The sequence below is a fragment of the Myodes glareolus genome, chromosome 14 (genome assembly GCF_982192425.1).
Source record: "Myodes glareolus chromosome 14, mMyoGla1.1, whole genome shotgun sequence".
Taxonomy (NCBI): Eukaryota; Metazoa; Chordata; class Mammalia; order Rodentia; family Cricetidae; genus Myodes; species Myodes glareolus.
In genome coordinates this window covers 16,280,972-16,305,034 of record NC_142039.1, presented here as the reverse complement: position 1 = coordinate 16,305,034, position 24,063 = coordinate 16,280,972, and the positions used below count along the sequence as shown (strand labels likewise).

Here is a 24,063-nt window from a genome sequence, read left to right as displayed (position 1 = left end):
AGAACAATGATGCTTCAGACTAGCTTTGACAACGTGAAATGTGCTGTGCATGTCCCAGACACTGGAGAGTTCTCGAGGAGAATGACACTCACAGAGAGGAAGACTCTTCAAGCCCAGAATAAAACAGACAAAAAAAAAATCCACTTCCTAATTTCACTTCTGCTCTTTCCCCTTTCCTGAAACACTACCACTCATGGCTCCCTGGGTTTATCTTCACATCAGCACATAAAGATGAGAAGGCAAATGGAGGTACAACAGAAGGTGCCCAGCGCTGTGCATTTGGGGGATTTGGTTCTGGGCATCCTGGGGAGAGTCTAGGGGACAACAGAAGGAGGTACACAAATGTGGAAGAAACAGTTGGGGCCGTGTGTCCACTTTAAACAGTTCTGTAGACATCCAAAGAGAAGCAAATGTACTGTGTCTTAGGTTGAGCTCTAACCTCCATCTAATCCAGTCTCTTTCTTCCAATCACATTAGTGGATGTCAATGATATATGGATGGCCATGCTAATAGGCAAGAGGAAGAGTATGATGTCACCATGTGTTTCTACAGCTATTCCCCCACCCCACAGAATGTGTATCTACTTGTCCTCCACTCAGGAGTTGAAAATACTTGGGAAAAAAAAGAAGTCTGTCTTGCACACAAACATACAGACTGTTTTTATCTTGTCACGATTCTGAAATCTACACAATGTCCTAACTACTCCCATAGCCTTTCTACTGTGCTAGGTACTGCAGATCTCACAGACATGAGTTAAAGTACATGAGAAGTTGGACATGACTTAAGTCATGTACTTAAGAAATTGAGGCAGAAGGACTGCTACCAATTTGAGTTCAGATTAGGATGCACAGCCTAGTGAGTTCCAGGCCAGCCTGGGTTACAATCTGAAACCCGGTCTCAAAAACTAAAAGAAATGAAAGTATAGACTGAACCATAAATGCATCATATGCAAATACTGTATCATTTTATGTAAGGGATTTACCAACCCAAGGTTCTGGAGCTAACTAATTTCCCATGAACAATGAGGGCCAGCTCTCATTTCAACACTCAGGCCACAATCCATCACCAAGGGAAATCAAGACAGGAACTCAAAGCAAGAATCTTGAGGCAGGAACTGAAGCACATGCCATAGAAAAATGCTGCCCACTGCCCCTATCCCTTGTACTTGCTCAGTTTTCTCTCTTATACCACCAGGACCACTTGTCCAGGGCTAGCACCACCCACATGGGCCTGGGCCCTCCTGCATCAAACATCAAGAAAATGCCCAGAGGTATAGAGGCATTTACTTGAATGAGGTTCCCTATTCTCAGAAGACTCTAGCTTTTGTCAATTGACAAACAATACTCATTAAAAGTATGGTTTTCAAAGTCATACTATCTACCACATATTTAATAGCTACGTATCTTTAGTGATCTAATTCCTTTATGTAGTTTATTCATTTCAGAAATAATGCTATGAATGACAACATTTTCCTATAGGGCTACTGAATTAATGTATCAGTACATACGGAGTGCCTTAATTTGGTGCCTGCTACCCAGTCAGCATTCAGTAAGCACTAGCTACTCTCACGCCCGTTACTCTCCACGGATTTCATGCTACTGTTCTTCTTAATGTAAAACATAAAAGTTCTTGAGAGTCTGATCATGTATTAGTCCAAAGTTCAGGCTTGCATCACTTCCTTTGAGAGATGATGAATATGATACCAAGGGCATTAAAAATATTTTCCTTACATGCTTTATGGTTATTTGTGCATATGTGTGTGTGTGTGTGTGTGTGTGTGTGTGTGTGCACATGTGCACACCACAATTCATGCATGGGGTCAGAGGACAACTTGCAGGAGTCGGTTCTCCTCTTCTCTATGTGGGTTCCAGAGACTGAACTCAGGTTATGGGACTTGGTGACAAATGTCTTTCCTCACTAAGCCATCTTACCATTTTCCAAATGTTATCTCTTTAACTGACTTTTTCAGACTGTAAGCGTGAGCCTAACCTTCATTCTATTTGGGCAGAGTTCGAGCTGTTCTCTGCGGGCCTGTTTGTGCCTAGTCATTTCTAGTCCATCCCTCACCTGCGGATGTTCAACCACACCTCTGCATCATCTCTACCACGTATGTCACTCACCAGAACACCTAACATGTGACGTCAGGGATGCAGCCCAGGCTTTGCACATGTGAGGCAAGCATTCTACTGAGCTACATCTCCAATCCCATTGCAGTTTTGACCAGAGTCCATTTGACCATTTCCCTGTTATGACTTCTAAAGTCAGAACATTGATCCTAAAAATCAAGGTCCTTCTATAATAGGACTTAGAATTAATCAGTTAATTCAGACACCATAGATACCAAATTGGGCCCTTCAAATTGTAAACACCATGCCCATAGGCAGCGAGGAGAGGGCGCATGTTCTCCACAGTTTGTTGAGCATTTGCAGGCTCTTTCCTCTTGGGAATGCTTACATGACCGGCAACTAACACAATGGCTAATTTTTCTCCACGGCCAAATCTAATGGGCTCAATATGTTTCTCTGGCTTGGTTGCCCCCTCTCACTGTCAGACATCAGGAACTCCGAACTAATATGGTTAATCCAGTAACAGATGCCCAGAGAACCAAGCACTGACCCTTTAATGGATGGCCTCTTCTTAACCCATCAAAAAACCTTTTAGTTTCATTTGGCTTAAGAATCATTAGGAAAAGAGAGAAGGAGGTTAATGAGTCCTTAACAGAGCCCGGAGAGAAACAGGCCATTTGATTCCCCCTCCTCCCACTGGATTTGATTTCCTTTTATCCCTTTTCCCTGAGGACCTGTCTCCATGATTTTCTCCTCTCTGCTTCAGCTTTTTCTTGCAGAAAGATTTATCATGGCCCTTTGGCAAATATGAGCACTTTAAGGAGGCAGTGGCAATGTGTTTTCCTTTCTCTTCCAGATGTAATCCCCCCCACCACCAACAGAGTGAGCCTCTGTGAATCAAGGGGAGTGAGTGATGAGGGGTGGGTGTCATCGCCTGGGGGTGCGAAGCATCCGGGTCTAACTGGATTTTCCTGCAGTGAGCACTTTGCCCCCATTGCTGCGTGGCTTAACCTCTCTGCACACTAGTTTTTTTACAAAGGCTTCCTCCACACCACCTGTAGCAGGTGAGAGAGCTGGCCCTGGGGTCACAGGAGTAGGAGAGCTAGCCCTGACCCTCACCAGCTGCTGCACTCTACAAGAAAGTAGCCTTTGCTTCCCTTCTGGGCAGCACAGTAGAGCTGACCCTGTTGTCGGGAACACATATGAGCTAGCCCTGAGGGTATGAGAGCAAGAGCGCTGACCCTACCCACCCCCCTTGTACGTCCCCTACAACAGTTGGGAGAGAGGGTTCTGCCCCTTGCCTGGGCAAAACAGTAGATCTAGCCCTAATTATAAGAGTGGGGGGGGGACCCAGATCTGAGGGCCCCAGAGTGGCAGAACTGGCTCTGCTCCTTGCTGTAGGCTGTATGGGATGAGCTGGCCAGGGTAGTTCTGGAGAGCTCATCTGGGTAATGACCATAAGAGAAAGCTAGAGAGCTGGTCAACCCAGCTACGACCCAGGTCCAGAACCAGGGCTTTGAGTCCGCCCAGCCCAACATCCACGGCATCTACGAACTGCTGGAGAAGGTGAAGGGGACGAAACAACAGGATCTCCATGACACAGGAAAACATCAGGATATCCACGAGGAGTCCAGGGAGAGGAACCAGACCAATGACTCATAGTAGTGAACACTTACAAGTACAGATGTATCGACTAAAGGGTAAACTGTGTGACTCACTGGGCCACACTACAGCTTCCACAAGATTCTTGTTTGTTTGTTTGTTTCAGTTCTTTGTTTTGTTTTTGTTTTTTCTATTTTTCTATTAAATTTGGTTTTGTTTTGGGGGAAGTTGCAAAGGCAGAGGCAGATGAAGAGGGGACACAGAAATAAGGATTGGAATGTGTGATGTGAAACCTACAAAAAAAATCAATAAAAATATTAAAAAAGACTTCCTTTGGTAGGTATGATGGTTAATCACTATTATAAGTCACTTAGGAGACACACCTCCCTGCATGCCAGCTAGGATGTTTCTAGGGGAGTTTAACTGAGCTGACCCACCCTGAATGTGGGCACCATCATTCCCTGGGCTGGGGTCATGTCAATAACATGGGAAAGAAGAGAAGCTAAGTACAATGTGATTATTTCCTCATGCTCCTGCTGCCAGGCTCAAACCATGAGCCAAAACCAACCCTTCCTTCTTCAAGCTGCCTCTGTCACACAATGAGTAAAGTAACTAATGCTTGAATAAGAAAAGGATGGGAATGGGTGTGTATAGGGAGGATACAGTGTTTAGTAGGAGAGGGTAAGGATATAGCACATGCACAGAGAAACTTGGAATGGGCCCTTCTGCTGATGAGGAACTAACTGGTCCTTCATAGAACTGGTTTAGTTGATTTTTTCTTTCTTTCTTTTTTTCTTTCCTTCTTTCTTTCTTTCTTTCTTTTTTCTTTCTTCTTTCTTTCTTTCTTTCTTTCTTTCTTTCTTTCTTTCTCTCCCTTCCTTCCTTTCTTTCTCTCTTTCTCTCCCTTCCTTCTTTTCTTCCTTCCTTCCTTCCCCCCCTTTTCCTTCCTTCCTTCTTTCCTCTCTTCCTTCCTTCCTTCCTTCCTTCCTTCCTTCCTTCCTTCCTTCCTTCTTTCCTTTGTTTCTTTCTGTCTTTCGAGACAGGATTTCTCTACATAGCCCTGGCTGCTCTGGAATTTACTCTGTAGACCAGGCTGGCTTTGAACTCAGAGACCCACCTGCCTCTGCTTTCTTCTCAAGTGCTGGGATTAAAGCCTGCACCACTCTAGCCAGCATGATTTCATTTCATTGTTTTGAAATAATCCAGGATGGGCTGGACCTGCCGATCCTCTTGCCTCTTCCTTCCAAACACTGGGATTACAGGTGCACTACCATGCCCAGCTTTAATGCAGCACTAAGTGAGTGCTCTACCAACTGAGCGCTATATCCGTGGCTCTTGCAGACCTGGTCGAGGTGGGCTGGGCTTGGGAGGGAGACTCCTTGCATGCTGCTGAGGATTCAGGAGAGAGCCCTAGACCTCTCTACTTGGCCAGGGAGCCTGGTTGGAGGCTGGTGGCAGCACAGAAGAGCTCCAGTTTTCTTTCAAGTTAGCCACAGGTTGAAGCCTTTGTGCCAGGCAAGCTGTTGCCATAGCTTGGCCTGTTTTTGTTTGTTTGTTTGTTTGTTTTGCTAGGAGATCTGACTGCCCAGCTTTTCCAAAGCATGCAATGGTCTGGGCTGAGCCACTCTCTCTACAGTAGAGATCCTGGCTGCTCCTCCCTTATGAATCTCCCTGCCAGAGCAATGCCTTCTCCAGAGAGAGGGGGAATGAGTTCGAGAGGTGAAGACTTCAACTCCCATAACCCCGTTTTCCAGAAAGGCTGGTCCTGGTTTCTGCCTTTCGCCTGGAGGAATTCTAAAGTGGTCAGGTCAGTTAGAAGATTCCTGAGCTGACAGGAGGAGGAGGGAGGCAGGAAAACAACTGAGGTTGCTCAGTGTCCTACTTCCTGCCCCAAGCCACATCCTCTCCTCAGCGCTGTTCCGGGGGCCACAGGTTTCCCAGTGCCAACTTGGGTAGTTCTCCCAAGCGTCTCTGCCCATCCCTCTACCAAAGCCATCGTCAGCCTGTGCAGTAGCCATCTTTTTCCTCAGATGACCTCACTACAGTCAAGCTTCTGGAATGTACTGCATTCTTTTCTTTCTAACCTGGAGCACAGGGCTTGAGGCAAATCAGCTACTCAGCAGCTGCCCAGTAGCTGTGGAAGGAAGAGCGAGAAGAAATGAGACACGCCTGGTCATACAGGCGGCACGGGACAGGGGAATGCATATGAGCTTGAATTCAGGCTACTTCCACAAAGTAAGGAGCCCGCACTGATTAAGGCAGCAGCTTCTATAAAGGTGCATCATAGGAAGATAACCCAGTGAGGAAAGTGGTGAGAAAGAATGAGGACCAGAGCGTGATCTGTAGAACCTCTATTTGGTGGCACGAATGTACTATTCTAGAGTTGGGAAGGCTCTGGGACTTGCTAGCCAGCCAGTCTAGTGGAATGTGCAAGCCTTGGTCTGTTCGAGGTTTTCTGGATTCCAGCCTCCACAAGCACATGTACCACATGCACACATATGCACTCACATGACCATTCTTCAACCTGAGTGCATTGCTAAACTATTCATGACCATGGGGAAGTAGCCATGAGAGCCAGATGAAGGAAGAATGGTGGAACCCAATCAAGATCTCAGATTCCTGAGCAGCTCTATTTAAACTCAGCATGGTTCCAAAAAAGAACCAGGGGCGTCTATCAACCCAGGAACCCTGCAATTCTAATCCCCTACTCAAGGTTCTTTGCCGGTACAGCCTGGCAGGGCGGACCCTGCAGTAGAGTTCTCTGACCCATCAGCAGGTGCCATTGCTCCTTCCCTGCCTGGTGGGCAGAATTGTGCCTATCGGGTTCTGTCTGTGCTGGAGTTGGGCAATAAACAGGGTTAGCAGTCTTTAGAAAGATCAGAGCACCCTGGATTTCCCCTATGAACCGTGCTGATTAGGGAAACTCTTCCCAGCAGTGCACAGGTCAGCAAAAGGAACCTGCTACATTCTCCCGTGATGACAAGATCACCAGGACTCAACAGCAGGGTTCCTCAACCTAACACATCCACTTCTATGATAAAGAAAGAGTTCGAGGAACCAGAAGGGTCTGACGGTCAAAATAAGCCCAGCAGTGCAATCTTGAGAGACAACTGCTACCAGCTCTAAATTTCTTTTTGGTCCAACAGACAAAAATTTAAATCAAAGGCAAATCCAGATAGAAGCGACTTTTAAATTTATTTCCTTCTTTCTTCTACCTACAAATAGAAGTGGTGAAAAGCCACAGGCTCACTCCTGTCCCTTGCAAATGTCCTACTGCTGATGTGGAGTGAGTACTTGAACTGTTCCTCGAGAGTTACCCTATTTATACTTAACTCCGTCACGCTACTGTACACATATATGCTAGGATGTCTTCAAAATTAACAGTGGATTGCAACACACTATTGGATACTTTACGTCAAGTACCTTTTCTTGCCTAGACAGGGTCTTGTTATTCAGCACTGGCTGGCCTGGTGCTATGTAGCTGAAGTTGACTTTTAAAGCCACAGCAATCCTCCTGCATCAGCCTCCTAAGTTCTGGTATTATAGATGTGCGATCAAGCATGGTGCTCAGTATCTTTATTTGTTGAGTATCTGCTGTCCATCGGGTACTTAAATCAAAGGCAAATCCCGGTAGAAGCGATTTTGAAATTTATTTCCTTGCACTAAGTGACCTGTGCATTTTTTGAGGCAAGAGGTAAATAAGAAATCAACACATAAACCACGGGGCACAGTCAGTTAAAGGAAAACAGGTCCCAGGGACAAACATAACCCAAGCAGGCCGGGCAGGAGAAGGGTTGGCCTTGTTACAAAAGTGGCCAGCTGTGAGCTCTAGAGGGACTGAGCAGATACTAACATCTGTAGCATAAAAAGGAACAGACTCCTGGGCTGGGTAGATGGTTCATTCGGTAATGTAGAGTTTCCTGGAAGGCGTGGAACTAGCACCCATATTAAAAGCTGGGGGAGAGAGAAGAAGGAAGGGAGGGAGAAAGAGAGAGGGACAGAGAGGAGAGAGAGAGAGGGAAAGTTGGAAATGTAGCTCATAGGCCCAGTCAGAGTAGAGTACTTGTCTAGCATGGAGAAAGCCCTGGTTCTAATGCCCTGTAACTGGGGGTTGGGGGAAACCTCAATAAGGCTAATTGCATAAAAGGATCTAGCAGCTCAGTATAAAATAGAAGCCTCCTTACTCTCAGCAGCACCCCTTTTCCATAACAATCTTCCCTTGCTGTTGTGGGGGCCCCTTTCTCTCCTTTTCTGGGGGGAATTTATGGATGACTCACCTTCCCGAGCCCTTGAACACAGGAGCAACCAGGGCAGTAGCACCCCTGGGTGCTTGCTGTTTTCTGCAGCTCAAGACTGTTACTCTTGCCAGGGAGAAATCTGGCCAGCGACCAGTTGTGTTTTGTTTTTTGTTTTTAAATGGGTTTCCAAATGTCAAACATAAAGTCAATTATGTGATTAGAAACACACAGGCACACAGGAAACTCACTCAGCTGTGACCCAGAGAGCCTTCTAAGGTAGGGCTGGTGTTCGTTTTCCAGTCCAACGAGAGGGAGGACCACAGAGCCTGGAGTCCAGAGCCCTCGCGGTGCTTTGCCCTCTCATTAAAAGGCCAGAACATAAAAAGTCATTGCAACCAGGCTGGGTACATGCCAGCGGGCATAGGGACACATGGGCTAGTAAGATGCCAATATAAGCCTTCTAGAATAATCAAGAGGAGTGGTAGAGAGGTTTAGGTAGCAGAAACACCTGCCAGCAATACTGGAGAAAATACTCAGCTGTTAACTGGTCTGTTTCACTGGACAGAACCCTTAGAAGTCTACAGTCATTAAGTCCACATAGGCTTGTCATAGATTTTACTGTCTGTAGTTGCCTTGGCCACTGGACCCTAGAGCTAAGGATAAGTACAATGAAAATCCCTGGTGAGACTTCAGGATGAGCGGTCCTACATAGGAGACGTGTGATTTGATCATCAGGCAGGAAAGGCCACAAGTAGGGCAGGAAGTTCACCAGCGGGCTCAATAGAGTGACATGGGCCTTGGTTCTTACCTACCCAGAGCCCCTTCTCACTCTGAAATGCGTTATGGGGTTGGATATGCTCACCCAAAGACAAATACAGGCAACCAACTTGGAGCCAAACTACTGGAAGCAGTTAGATGGTAGCCAGGGGCCACAGGAGAGGAAACGGGGCACTGCGGTGAAATGGTGTAAAGTTCTAAGTCTGGAATACAGAAAGAGTTTTGGAGATGGCTCGCACTGGGCTGTGCAATGAAAGCTGTAACACAGTCACTCGTGTTATACAAATTTTGTTAGAGTTTTTTTAAAAACCTTAGGGGCTAGAACGATGGCCCAGTTGATAAGGTGCTTGCCTTGAAACCACAAGGACCTGTGTTCAATTCCCAGAACCCACATAAAATGTGAGGCATGGTGATGTACCCTTGAGATCCTAGGGCTAGGGAGACGGAGGCAGGGGGATCCTCAGGGTTCAGTGACTAACCAGTCTTGCTCAACTGGTAAGCTACAGGCCAATAAGAGAACCTACCTCAAAGGGGGCAGCCAAAGTTGTCCTCTGGTCTCTATATGCACATGCATGTATGTATGTACAAGTACACACACACACACACACATACATGAATACACATAATAATGATGCATAAAGTCTTATGATGATCCTTAAATTCTTTCCTCACAGTTCACAGTGTGCCATGTTCAGAAAGGTGGAAGCTCAGAGAACATCATTACAGGGGAGGATCTTGGGAGAGAGATGTCTGTGAGCAGTCTGCTTCCCACGGGGAAAGCCCACCTGGCTACACAAACCTAGAGAGTTAGGGTTTATGACAATCACCTGGAGAGCTTGGAGGGGTCCCCTCAGAAGTCAGGGAAGTAGAGAAGTGGCATTCAGTAGACGAGGGGAGACTGAACATTAAAACTGATGCTGCTATACTATATTGTACAGTATATACTATATATAGTATACTATATTGTATATACTATACTATTATACCATAATAAATATTATATTGGATCTTTATGCTTTTAAATTTTCATTGATCTATTTTCTATTAATTTATTTGTGTGTGTGCATGTGTGTGTGTGTGTGTGTGTGTGTGTGTGTGTGTCAGAGGAAAACTTGCAAGAGTTAGTGCTCTCCTACCATGTGGGTCTTGGAAACTAAACTCAGGTCCTTAGACTTGGTTGCAAGCACCTTTATCTACTGAGCCACCTCACCTGCTTTATACTTTGATACTGAATGTCTCCCAATGACTCATGTGTTAAAGACTTGGTCACCAGGGTGGTGCCATTGGGACCATGGCTGTGATATCCTTAGGAAGGGAAATACTCTGAGAAGTCATGAGGTCACTGGGAACATGACCCTGAAGAGGATTTTGGGACCCTGGCTCCTTCTCTTTCTTTCCTTGTTTCTGGTGGATGAGGTTGGCAGTTTTTGCCCTGCCATGTATTTCCCACCACGGTTTCTCTCTTGCAACAGGTCTCAAAGCAAGGACCAATTGATCATGGCCTAGAACCTCCTAAGCTAGAAGCCCAAATGATCCTTTATCTTTTTAAGTTAATAATTTCGGATATTTTGTTATAACATCCCCAAACTAATAAACACAGAATTTCTATTGTCTCTTAGGGCTGAACATGATAATTTCTTTAAAAAAAAAAATACCGATTTTACTTGTATTTCTCTCTCTCTCTCTCTCTCTCTCTCTCTCTCTCTGTGTGTGTGTGTGTGTGTGTGTGTGTGTGTGTGTGTGTGTGCAAATGTGTGTGGGTACTTGGGGGAAGTCAGAAAAGGGTGTCAGATTTCCCGGTGCTAAAGTTACAGGTGGTTGTGAGACACCTGACAAAGGTTCTGGGAACTGAACTTTGGTCCTCGGCAAGAGCAGCAAGCACTCTTAACCACAGGGCCATCTCTCCAGTCCCACTGTCTTAACAGAAGCTTGTTTTGCTGTTTAAAGAGGCTTAGTGACTTTGACTGTGTGGGGATGATCAGAAGAGCCTGAGACTGCCTGTGGCTTTGTCAAGGGGCAAGGAAAGGCACACTAAGCAGTGGCGGGAGATAAAAGAGCTGTGCCCTTGTGGGTTTGATGTTGCTCCCTGAAAAGTCACTGGTTTTGAAGCCAGAAAGACAAAGTCAGTTCAGAAGTCACTACTGGTTTGTGGTTCTTTTGGCATGAGTGGGGCTACTGAATGCTCCCCTGCAACGATCTGGGATCCAACTACAGCATTTGGTTTTGATTTGCTCCTTCAAATTGCATCCAGGGTCAGTGGAGCTCCTAGAGTGGTGGGGATCTGTCTGCAGAGTTCCTCGGAAGCCCGTCAGTCTCAAGGGCGCTGCTATGCTGTCTGGCTGGGTGTTTATTTGAATGTTATAAATACCCGACGTCCCGTTTGACCGCTACTGTCCACACCATCAATGTGGCTATTTATGTGGCCTTTCTCAGGGTTGGTGCATGCACTGTATAGGACCAGGGAGGAAAAGATGTACAGGAGACTAGACACCGGACTTGGAAGATAATGAAGCCCAGGAGAGAAACTGCCCTGGCTGTCTAATCAGATCTGGCTTGGGCACTGATTCATGTGGAGAAGAGTTAAAGACAGACACGGATCGTTCTGTCTAGAAGCTGGTGATCTCAGGTTGGGGAGATAGCTCAGTTGCCAAAGTGCTTGCCTTGCAAACACAAGGGCCTGAGTCTGGTCCCCAGAACTCATGTGGGGAAAAACATCAAGGTGTGGCAGTGTAGTGCACACTTATGTCAGCACTGTGGAGTCAAAGCTGTCAGGCTTTTAGCTTATGTGGGGAATTCTAGGCCAGTAAAAGAATCTGTCTCAAAAGAATAAGAAGTACCTAAGGAATGACACCAAGGCAGGTCCTCTGGCACATGCACACACACACACACACACACACACACACACACACACACACACACAGAGATGCATGCATGTACACACGCACTCTCACACACATCTAGATGTGAAGGCATAAGCATGTAATCACAGCTAATTGGGAGGGTGAGACTGGATGATTCAGAATTGGAGGCTAGCCTGATCTACATAGTGAGTTCAAGTCCAGCCTGGGTTATCTAGTAAGATGTTACCTCCAAACAAACAAACAAACAAACAAACAAACACAAAACAGAATCATCCACCCGTGTGACACAATGTTTTTTCCCTATTCAAAGACAAATGAACTTTTAGTCAAAGGTGGCAGTCTGATAGGAATATGAGATTGCCAGAAAAGACTGGAATATGACCTGGTGCCCTTGGAAGTCTGGCATGCTCAGAATGGTCTCCCCAGGAACTTGTGGGAACAGAAGGACCCTGGGTTCCCAGACTCAATAACCAAGAAAGAAACCTCCTCCTAACAAAGGGACATTGTTTGCACTTCGGTCTGCCTCTCTTGCTCAGTATAAAAGAGACTGTAATGATATTTGCTACATCAAGGGCAGATGCTCTCTCATCCTGACAGAAGGAAGCTCCTGGAGGAGTGAACTTACTCAAAGGGGAGAAAACTAAGTTACAGCCATTCTGTCTGTGCCTTTCAGTCTCCTTCTCACAGACAGAAAGAGATGCAGAGAGGCTAAAAGTGTCTTAGTCCTCCAGCCCCCATGCCAGAAACAAACAAGCAGCATCCAAATTCCCCACCGTTTACTTTGGAGCTCTGAGTGGATATGAAAGTCACTGGTTTACGAAGCACTGTGTGTGTGTGTTTGGGGGGGGGGGGCATGCCAGACAAGCATACAACTACTGATCTACATTTCAGTCCTTGATTGAGGCATGGTCTTGCTATACAGCCAAGGCTGGCCTGGAACGCCAGGTTTCAGCTTCCCAAATGCTGGGGTTACAGGCATAATCCATCATGCTTGGATTAGGGAGTCGTCCTGGTAACTTCTTATGTTTCTCCCTGATATCCCTCCTTTAGGACCTGCTCCCCAGCTTTAAGGCTAGCTCTCTTTGCTGACCCACACTGCAGGGCCCTGTCACCCACAGGCCCTGAACCTCTGCAGGTCCACTCACTTCACACTGTGCTCTGAAGGACTGCTAAGAGGTGGCTCTTTGATCCTGTACCACGAAGGAACAAAGGCCGCAAAATGCTAAGAATGCTAAACACATTAAGTAGCCTTTCCTCTGGCATGTACAGAGGGCGTGGTTTCCAAGGAGAACAGACAAGCTGGGAGAAGCAAGGCACCCAGCCAGAGGCAGGCAACTCAGAGGGCTCTCCAGCCAGCAAATGAGTCAAAGGTGCCCAAACAGAAGCTGGACCAAGTCAGCAAGGAATAGCGTTCTTATCGCACTGAGTAATTGAGCCGGGCCATGCCGCTGGGAGTTAGCTCATAGTTAATGGAATAGTTCCTGTAAATATTATTTTCCCTTCCTGTCTCATCATCTCATAGAATTAAAAAAAAAAGTCTTTACTCATCTGGGGGATGTGACAGGAATGCATCAAATTCTGGAGCCACTGCCCCTGTCTCTGAAATCCTCTCAGGAATCAGGAAGCCACACTGGCTGCTCACAGGCTGGCCAATTACTTTGGTTCCTTTTCCTAATGCCTCAGAAGGGACCCTGAAGTGCTCCTAATTGTGTATCTAAGCACACATAAAAGCCCCCCTAAGTGCACATCGAATAAATAAGTAAATGCTGCCTGCTGAATATGAAGGCCCAACTCGACAGCCCTTCCCAAAGGATAGCTTTCCTTCAAGACTAGTTTGGGAGTAGAATGAGTGCCGATTTATGGATATTGAATACTGCACTACTTCTGTAGGACGGTCCTTGTGAGTCACAGGGTTCAAGCTGGTCTAACTTTCTCAAAGGCCCACTGAGTAAGCATTTCCTGTTTTCTTTATCGTGCCTTCTGATGACCAGAAGTGAGACTGCTCAGTCTGCCCACAGGTCTGAATGAAGGTTGCAGACCAGAAGAATTTCACACAGAATCCTGGGATGGGTAATTGAAGCTGAGCCATTAGTGTGGCCACCCACACTCCCATGACTGGGGTGATGAGAAGGGGCTGATGGTCATAGAGATTAAAGCAGCTGTTCCTTCCTCAGGCTTTGATCTAAGGAATGTGGGGACCTCCCCTGTAGAGGGAGCCCTACTAATGCGCTGGGAGACCCTGGTTCTGTCAAGCTGAATCAGTGAGGCCTCCCAATATAGGACATTTAGTTTGCATTCACACACCTTCAGGAAAGAAGCTAAAATACTCTTGCTTGCTCTAGCATAATCTGCAGAATGGGCAGGACCCCCAATGTCACTGCTGCGGGGCAGTTTTCGGTTTTGTCCTAAGTCTCAGTGGCAGACCACAAATGCAAACTAAGAGGTTGACAAGGTCCCAAACACCCATCATTAATCCCAGAGTCCAAGAAGACTCTAACTTAGGAAACGAATTATTTCTACACACGTGTGTGTGCACACATGTTAAAGGCTGACAACTGGTATTAAACAGGAGACAATAACCTATGGAGAGGCAGGAGTTTTCCTCCTTGGCCACCATGATGTTCTCATTCATTATTCATTGCTAAACCAAGAGAAAAGTGTGTGAATGTGTGTGTGTGTGTGTATGTGTGTGTGTGTGTGAGAGAGAGAGAGAGAGAGAGAGAGAGAGAGAGAGAGAGAGAGCTTCCCTCATCTGATTCTATATTAAGATACATAAAGATTAACAGAATTACTGCCCGTTGGTAAGGAAAGACAATAGCCAAAGGGAGGATTCTAAGTGGTATGCAGTCTGTGAGAACAGGAGCTGAGAATCTGGGAGGTAGGCTGGGGGTAAGAGGGAAAACTTCACTGGGTGAAGGATGCAAGCAGTTATTTCCTGAGAGTGGATGGAGGGTTCTATAACGGCTCATACAACATGTTATAATGGACTCTCAGAAGCTATCATGGATACAAACAAGGAGCATCACAGTGGGGAATGTACACCCATGACAGATCTCATTCATTTAAAAACCCTGGTTGTTGCTACTTTGGGGCATGTGGAGGAATAGTTTTCTGTCCTGGCATCTGGGCTGGTTAAGCTAGGATTATTTGGGAAGATGGAAGGTCCAAGGAGAAAAAGCCTCTCTCAGACTGCCTATAGGCAAGATTGTAGGGCATCTTCTTGATAAATGAGTGTATTGGAGACCCCAGCCCATGGTGGGCCGTGCCATTTTGGGCGGGTGGTCCTGGGCTGTGTAAGAAAGCAGGGTGAGCAAGCTACAGAGAACAAGTCAGCAATGTTCACCCATGGCCTCCTCTTCCGGTCCTGCCTCCAGGCTCCAGCCCCTGATTCTTTTCACTTAGAACGTTTGAATTCTTCTGAACACACTCAAATATGAAAACAAAGTTTTAAAAAGTCTCCACATGTCTTAGCATTTTTGACAAAACACACTCTGCAGGGAGGGAAAGCAAAAAAAGAAATCGAAGTTTTTGTTTTGCTTTAAATTTTATTTTTACTTTTTTTTTTTTTTTTTTTTTTCCTAGACAAGGTTTCCTTGTGCAACAGCCTTGACTGTCCTGGAACTTGCCCTGTAGATCAGACCGGCCTCATACTCACAGAGATACACCTGTCTCTCCTTTGGTCTGTTTTCCATGTCTTTTTGAGACAGGATCTTACTATATGGCCCCGGATGACCTGTAACTGTCTATAGCACAGCAACCTGAAGTTAACAGGCCTCTTCCCATCACTGGGCTTTTTCAGAAATGGTTTGAAATGAATTTCGTAGCTTGTGTGGAGAGCTGCGCTTGCTGGAGAGACCCGGGTAGTACACTGTGTGGCGTTATTAGCAGGAAGTGTGATTCCTCCTCCTACTCAAGCCCAGAGGCACCTCACTTTACACTCCACCTTTCCAGAGCCATTCAGAGCGGGACTCAGTGATAGACAGAAGATGCTGAAACCAGAGTGGCAAGCGGCATCTCATCCAGAGAACCAGGACCAAGCTACTGTCCTTTCTGGTTGGAGATGGTCACCAGCTCTGGACGCTTAGGGACCTGGGGAGACATTTCTGACAAGCCCTATGGGAACACTTGGTGGCATAACAGAGGACAAGCCTTAGTCCTTCAGAGGAAGGGGAAGCGCTCAGCCTTGCCATGACCTCAGCCTGAAGGTTGGCTCTTAGGACTAGGGTGCCATGTGCCAGAGCTGCTGTAAGTGGGTCAGAGTGTCAGGGAGGGCCTCTGCTTGCCGCTGGTGGGAAGAGCTGCCTGGGCACGAGAGGCAGGTGTTGCCACAGATGCCTCCAGGGACTTAGATCTGGGCACGGATCATCTCCTGAGCATCCGTAGAGGCTTAAGGTGCTGGAGATGTACCCGGTCTCAGTGCCAGGAGGGAAGGCTACCACCTGGAGGATATCCCTCGCGTGCAGACCGCTCAGCCTCTGTACTTGGGAACCCTCTGGCTCTCAGTACCCAGGACCACGCAGCCAACCCGCTCTACCTGGCCAACTTTCCCCAAGTCTGAGTGCAGGAAGCACAGATGACCATGAGGGACAGTGCCAATCTCCAGACCCATGTGGATAGCCTCGTAATGCTTCCTGCACGCATAGCAGAGAGTCAGAAAGACAAGGTGGACCCCGGAAAGAAGCTGTGGACTCCAACCTCTTTCTGGGAGTGTCTGGCACACAGTGGAAGTTAAGATCTTGGTCTGGAGGTAATAAGGAGGGACTTGGGGTGCCTCATAAGCAACCCTGCAGTGATAACTCGCAGTCAGGAGTGTATGCCTCCTTCACACATGTTCCTGTGCTTAAGTCGCAAAGAGCTTCTCCTGGCTCCTATGTGCAACAAAATGGGGGTTTGTGATGCTAATGATGTCGGGTACTGAGATAAAAGACTTCTCCCCAAGTCTTCCAGCAGCCAGGATTTCATAACTGTGAAAGAAGTGAGCTTCCCTTCACTCTTCAGTTTTGCCCTTAAACCCCATCAGCATCTTGACTGACACAAAGACTCCTCAAAGCTAATGAAGCAGAAGCATCACTTGGCCTGATGGGGGTGTGGAAGGACTGCTCCTAACTTTATATTCATCTGGTGCATTCATTTCCCAAGGACCCCCAAACTCTACATGAGCCCATACAAGCAGCATTTGGTTGTTTCCCAGGGATTTCTATGACCAAGAACTGAAAATTTTCACTCATGAATGCTGGTGACTTTTCTGGGGATCCAACTGTTGTCCTTCCTTCTCTGTTGATACTATTTCCTTTTCTTTTTTAAAAGATCTTTCTGTGAGCATTAGAAGCCAAACTCGGGTCTAACTAAGAGTGATTAATTTGTTATGTGTCTCTCTTGTGTTTACATATACCAAGTGCTATATTATTAGTTTCATTAGAATTATACTTAAGAGAAATTAAAAAAAAAACACCTACATAGGAATACAGAGGACAGGAGTTTCAGTACTGTTGACAAGCCTTTCACAGAGCTTAGGGGGAAAGACTGAACCCTGCTGTGGCCCAGTTAGCCACACTGGCCTTGGTTCACTTTTGCTTTGAAAATTCTTGACATTCTGAAGCTCCAACTGAATACCTGCTCTCTACAGCTCCCTGGGTGTCCATCCAGGCCCACTACTGTGAATGTCCTAAGCTAGGTTGTCCCCCAGCTTTCCCCTTCCAAGGAGGGCAAGGCAGAGCTGCACACATTGCAACCAGGACTTTGTGAAAGGTGTTGGGAGTGTGTTTGTCATTTGCAAGGAGAAAAAAAAAACTCAGTTGGGCTGGTTGGGAAGAGACAAGTGCTGATGTAAAAGAGAAGAAGGAAGTGAAGAGGGAACTACAGAATTAGAAAGGTCAGATGGAGAAAAGTACCAGGGGAAAGAGACACAGCCAGGAAGACGTATAGGTCTACAGCCATAAAATTAAGAGGGTTAAAGCAGGAACATGGGGGCACTGTTCACTTCTTCTGTGAAAATGGGAAAAAGGGAAGTTTTGAAGCTTGCCACACAAAGCAACACATTCCTCCAAAGAGGCAGCTTCTTGCTGCATCGTTTGCAGAGTACTACACCTCCATCATTTGTTCATAATATTTATTTAGAAATGAAATGATTCCCTGATCAATTGATTGAAAATTCTTCCTACCACAGGGCCATTTTCCCACTACCAATTTAATGAAGGTGGTGACTAAGAGAACAAGTGTTTACTTCAAAGACTTTCAGCCCAGGTGTACATAGAGAGTGGTCAGTCCAGGTGTGCATAGAGTATGGTCAGGCCAGGTGTGCTTAGAGTATGGCCATCCCAGGTGTGTATAGAGAGTGGTCAGCCCAGGTGTGCATAGAGTATCATCAGGCCAGGTGTGCTTAGAGTATGGTCAGCCCAGGAGTGCATAGAGTGTGGTCAGCCCAGGTGTACATAGAGTATGATCAGCACAGGTGCTCACTGAGTATGATCAGCACAGGTGTGCATAGAGTATGGTCAGCCCAGGTGTGCACTGAGTATGGTCAGCCCAGGTGTGTACTGAGTATGGTCAGCCCAGGTATGAATAGAGTATGGTCAGGCCAGGTGTGCTTAGAGCGTGGCTAGTCCAGATGTACATAGAGTGTGGTCAACCCAGATGTGCATAGATGTAGTCAGCCCAGGTGTGCATAGAGTGTGGTCAGCCCAGATGTTAACTGGTGGGTTTCTATCCTAGTCACGGGTATAACAGCTTGGGCAGCCGTCTGTGAGGGCATAATGGACCAACAGTATGTTCTTACCCCAAAAGTATTTTTCCATTTAAGTTTTCAATTTGTTCTTGTTTGAAAAACGTTGTGCAAGTGAAAACAAACACATTTGTGTTTTCAGTGACCGGACTTCCTTTCTCTGGGACAGATGATTCTAGTCTCTCTTCACTCCTATAAAGGTATTTGCCAGACTTTCGGACTTTTTCTAACTCTTTATATTTTTGTCTCTCCTTGACCTATGGCCTTATTCCAAAAACCATCATGGAGAACTCAGATTGGCCTCAGGAGACAATGTTTCTTTATTTTGCCAAAACACGTAGCCCCGCCCCCAAGAAAAGGAACATACATGACAGTTCCTCAGAGCCTGTTTGCCCATCTGCTCTTGGAGGATGGAGCCAAACACCCTACCTTAAGTAATTATAGCACTTTGTTTCCTTAGAGACTGGGAGAGAAAATATTTACCCAGGAAACTCAGACAAGATCACTGTGGAGACACACACACACACACATACACACACACACACACACACACACACATACACACACACAAGCATGGCATTGGTGAACCTTCAGGCTCCGCAATGTTAATTAGCATCCACCCAACTCCTCTCTCAAGAGAAAGTCCTCAAGCCCACAGAAGAAGGCACCCTTACCTTCCTTGGCTTCACTTTATCATGGTAGTCATACTGGAAGATTCCTTTGTAGCTTAGTCCCAGCCACCACGGTATCCCCTGTTTGTCCTAGGATGTTAAAGGGAAGAAAGGTCAACAAGGGGCTGGAGAAGATAAACACAGACCAGGAGATTTCTCAGCTGACAACAAGGGAAAAGGCAGTGTCTCTGGAGTGGAAGGGACCCTCTCTACTTTATATCTTACCAGCTGTGCCCATTGTGGATGCCTGCTCAGTTATGTGAACAGCGCTGGGGACCACGCCTGAGTTGGGCAATTGGCTCTGTTTCCAAGCAGAGCCACAACCAGGACACCTGTATCCCTCCCTATCTTACTTATTGACGCGTTTGGTGTAAGCATGCATACCCGTTCCTGTGTGTGCAGGTGTTCATACACATACACGGACATACATGAGAAGACCATAGGCTGACATCAGTTATCTCCCCCATCCCGGCCCATACTCTCCACCTTGTATTTTTTTGAATAGGTTCTTCCACTGAATCTTGAGATCACTGAGTGGCTAGCACTGATTGCTCTGAGAGCTCTAGCTCTGCCACCTCCCCCTCCCCCCCCCCCCCCCCCCCCGCCATTTCTGCCTTACTAGCACTGGAAATTTTACTTGAGTGCTGGGATCTGAACTCAGGTCCTAAGGCTTACGTAACACTTTACCAACTGAGCATCTCCCCAGCCTCCATCTTTACCTTTTGATGAACAAGCGCAAGCACCCTGTCCTCTGACCCCCAAAGCCAGGCTGAGTCACTCGCCATATAGAAAAACATGAAATATAGATTGTATTTTAAAGAAAATGAACGGCTTTCTAATCAAAGAAACTGCCGCTGACTGTCAGACCCAGAGAGAACCCAGGAGACCATGGAGAGGCTTCTTTCCTTTGAAGGGCAAAGATATTGAAGCCAAGGGCACAAACTTTAACAGAAGTTAAACCTTCCCAGCCACACTGAGCCGAAGGCAGCACAGGCTAAGGGGTGCCACCATGATACCCTGCTCGCCTAGGAGGGCAGCTGGATGAGGACTTTTAGGACTCGTGTAGCAAAACTGAAGCCAGAACATTATTAGGATTGGATTACAAACCCTGCGCCCCTCTGTTTATAAGACTTCTTATCGCCTCCTTTGAGGATAATTCTGAGGAGTTCCCACATGCTCCCAAAGGCTAGGACTTTACGCTGGGTGCAGCAAGCAGCCTTTCCACAGGATTTGTACTGATTTTCACATGTGTGAATGCCCTGATTGATATCTTCATCACAAGAGTCCCGGACACTCAAAATCAGTATGGCGGTCTGTAAACGTTTGCAGGAATGAATTATTTCAAGGCAAGCAAACATATTAAAGACCAAAGAAATAAACTTGGGGGCAAAAGGATCATGTAAAGCTCTAGGAGTATATGATTTCTTTACAAGTTTTTCTGTTGGTGTTGGGGATTGAACTCATGGCCTCATGTGCATTAAATGGGGGCTCTATCACTGAACTACCCCACTCCACCTAAAAAATCATTTATTTATTTATTTGTTTACTTATTTATTTATTTACAGCACGGAGGGTTGCACTCAGGGCCTTGTGCACGTTAGGAAGATATACGAATATATGGATGGACAGATGGACAGACAGACAGACAGGTACATATAGTATAAGACTATTATGTTGATTGTTTGCTACTGTCTCTGGGAGGTGCCTACGCATGGCACTGATTTTGCTGAATAAAACAAGAGGGAACCCAGTGATACTGTGGAGTCAGAGTGTTAAACCCCGCAGAGGGATTCTGAGCCCCTTTTCGTGAACATTGGTACTTTATTTGGGGGTCAGTGGCCACATCCGCCTACACAACATTACCTAAGAGGCTGGACCTCTGAGGGGATTCACCTTCTTCATCTGTAACAGAAGAAGCACCCAGAGGCCAGGTTGCCCTGCTCTCGACTGTAACTTGGGCTTGAGAAAGGGGGCATCCTTACCTATCCTGTCAGAAAGAGATCTCAGTGTGGCACAGAGTGGGTGGGGCTTAATAAGCTTAGACTGAAGTCAATGCCACATTGGATTTGACAGCACCACATTCAAGAACACAGTCTCAGATCCTTTTAATTGTCCCAGTTCTCCTTGGAAAGCAGACCATGTGGCATCAGACCCCAAGAGATAATACGACATTCTGCCACAAGTTTTTGGTTTTTCTAGTTCCTTGTATTTGAGGGAGACTTTCTAGTGAGAGGCCCCCAAACCCTGATTTCCCAGGATTCCTCTGAGACCAAAAGGAAGTAGAGATTTATCACATTACTTCACAAAAGGAAAAAAAAAGAATATTGGAGAGTTACTCCATCAAGTGTTAGTACCCTAGGGATAAAATTCAGTTGCTCAATTTCCCCTGGCAAGCAATCTTTTGACCAAGCCAACCTCCATCAACTCCCATTCCCCTCCAAATCTTCAGACTAAAAGACAAGAGAATTTTCTGTTTGCTTGCTTGCTTTTCCAGGACAGCGTGGGCAGACTTCAGCCAATGAGTTCACTTACCTTCACTGCATAATAGTGGACACCGTAGGTTGGGAGAGACTCCACGATACTCATGTAGCTGTGGAGATAACACACAACACACGGCAACACAATAAGGGTTATTAGTCAGAAGTGGTGTCACACACACACACACACACACACACATACACACGTTCTTTTGATGTGTGTAATGAAGTTCTGGAGTGGTTATTAACTTGGAAATTAGTAGAAACATCCCTCTCCCTATATATCTTTCCAAGGAGAAATCAACTACCTTGATAGCTGCTGGCCTCGTAACACACAGTCTTTGTGCATGTGTATGTGTGTTGTGTATATGTGTATGTGTGTATATGTTTATGTGTGTGCACATCTGCAAATTCAATTGTGAGTATGTGTAAGTTTATGTTGCATGACTTCCTCTACTACTCTCCATATTATTTCAAAACTTGGTCTCAGTGGCATGGAGCTCACTGATTCAGCTAGGCTGGCTGGCCAATGAGGTCTAGGAATCTACTTGCCTCTGCCTTCCCAGTGCTGGCATTATAAACACACTGCCATGCCTACTTATTTATTTTTTTAATGTGGGTTCTGGGGTTCTGAATTGGGGTCCCTCTGCTACAGGGCAAGCACCTTATTGACTGAGCTCTCTCTCCAGCTCCTAAACACAATCTTAGTGCGTACTCAGAAGGGCCACTTACTTCACAATTGCTTGACCCCTCGTCTGGCCATTCAGCTTCTTGTAGTACTCAATGACTCTGTCTTCACTAGAATCAGAAGGAAAGGATTCTGGCATTAGAAGTTGAGCATCCTGCCACCCCGAGGCACTAAGATGCCACCCTCCATCCTGCTGAGAACCTCTGAGGAAGCTGCAGCTGGAAAATAACCGTGTCCTGAAGTGACATGTCTCAACGCTGCTCAAGCGAAGTCTCTTAGCAATGGTGGGGATAGAAAAGCCTGCTTTCTCCTCAGAGGACTTACATTACCTTTATCTCTGACTGCTATTCAGTTGGATAAGATTAACATGCAGGTTTGGGGGTTTGTTCTTTGCAAGATAGCACGGAATAGGAAAGCATGAAGAGGCAGTTGGCACCAGCCACAGAGGATGTTGCGGCTGAACTTGCTCAGCTCTCCCCTCTGATCCTCCTCCTTTACTGGTCCAGTCCACACGGGATCTGGGGCAGTGGGTAATGTTGCTCTTATCCAGCGCTCCAGGCCAAACCGTTCTGAGTAGTTAAGGTCTCAGAACTTCCAAGGAAGAGAGAAAATCCTGGAATTTGGGCCTGGTTAATAAAAGTTCCAGGGCCACACTGGGTAAACAACAGACTAGCTAACAGAATGAAATTGCAGCTTGTTTATTTTTTGAGGTCTTACTTCTAAAATTAACAAGAAATTAATTGGCTCCTTGGTGACGATGGCCAGCCAAAATTTTCTTTGACAGAATGGAGTGTGGTTGGGGTAATGGCACAGCCTCCCTGGGGAAGTAACAAGAAAGGTGGGAACAATGGCAGCTCCCACTATAGGTGCAGGGGTTCCAGTGCCAGCCCACAGAAGGCCTGTGTCCCACCTACTAAGGACAACCCTTAAAGTTCCATTCTCCATACCCTGCCCTATAGCTTTAACTTAGATTCCCACTGACTCACCTGCCATTTCTTCAACAAGAGGACTCCTTTAGCTTTGTGTAAGAATGTCATGATGAGGAGCATGTGTGATACAAGGGTTGTACCCTCAAGACTTCATTCACTGATCTTGACCACCCATTATTAATTCATCACCCCAGAATTTAGGTGGAACCTTCTCTTCCTTTTCTTCTGCTTTCTCCTTTGATGGCATGCTCTCTACCACATAACTGTGATTTGGTGAGGTCAACTTCTAGATCTGTGGTCAAGCTAACCAGTGGAGACTCATGACTATTTTTTTTTCTAGTTCTGGGTGAGAGCATCCCTAAAGTAGGGGTGGGGACTGAAAGTCACTATGATGCCACGAACATAAAGCAAGGCTTAAGAAACATCAACAACCCAAAGTCCCAAATGCTGACAGGCAGCTGTTCTGCTGGTCTGACTACAAGGTCTCTTGGGGCCTGACAGCTGCAAAAATTGCTTCCCCCTCCAATCTTGTCTGGCTGCCTGCTGTCTAAAGCCATCTGGCAAGCCACAGCGGTGACCTCCTCGCGCCTCCGCTTTTCCCACTTCTTTCTTCCCATTAAGTCAACAGGGGCCTGACATGGGATGACATACTCAGTGCCAGGTGGGGACACATCTAGCCTGTCCCACTCCACTCCACCTGTCTCTGGGACCTACAGAAAGGTTAGGTGCTCCTAGCTCTGCGGACTGTGTCCATAATACCTCAGATTGCTTTAAGGACCAGACAGAGTAACAATGAGAAACTCACAAATTACAGAGAATTGAACCCTCTTTGCTTTTTGGAAATCTGTGTAAATAGGCTGAAAAAAATCAGAGCTAGCCACAGGCAACTGAGTACAAAGCAACGAGGTAGGGAAAGGGCCATGGGTTCTTTAGCATCAGGATGGTCCATGCTACTGATTCATTCACAGTGGGGTGTGGCATTGGCTTCCCTACCCTGCCACTCTCCCAGTCCATTAGACAGTGACTGTGCACT

General features: G+C 46.4%; 1 protein-coding gene across 6 annotated transcripts in view; it reads right to left on the bottom strand.

Moving 5' to 3' along the window:
* Positions 1-24,063, bottom strand: part of Frmd4a (FERM domain containing 4A) — a 601,861-nt gene that overhangs the window by 57,525 nt on the left and 520,273 nt on the right. For all 6 annotated transcript variants that reach the window (XM_087896367.1, XM_087896368.1, XM_087896365.1 and 3 more), the window contains 3 exons: positions 22,146-22,211; positions 21,469-21,526; positions 18,940-19,026 (listed from right to left, as the gene is read on the bottom strand). In XM_087896367.1, the coding sequence (XP_087752493.1) occupies positions 18,940-19,026; positions 21,469-21,526; positions 22,146-22,211 (211 nt within the window). The remainder of the gene's footprint in view (positions 1-18,939; positions 19,027-21,468; positions 21,527-22,145; positions 22,212-24,063) is intronic.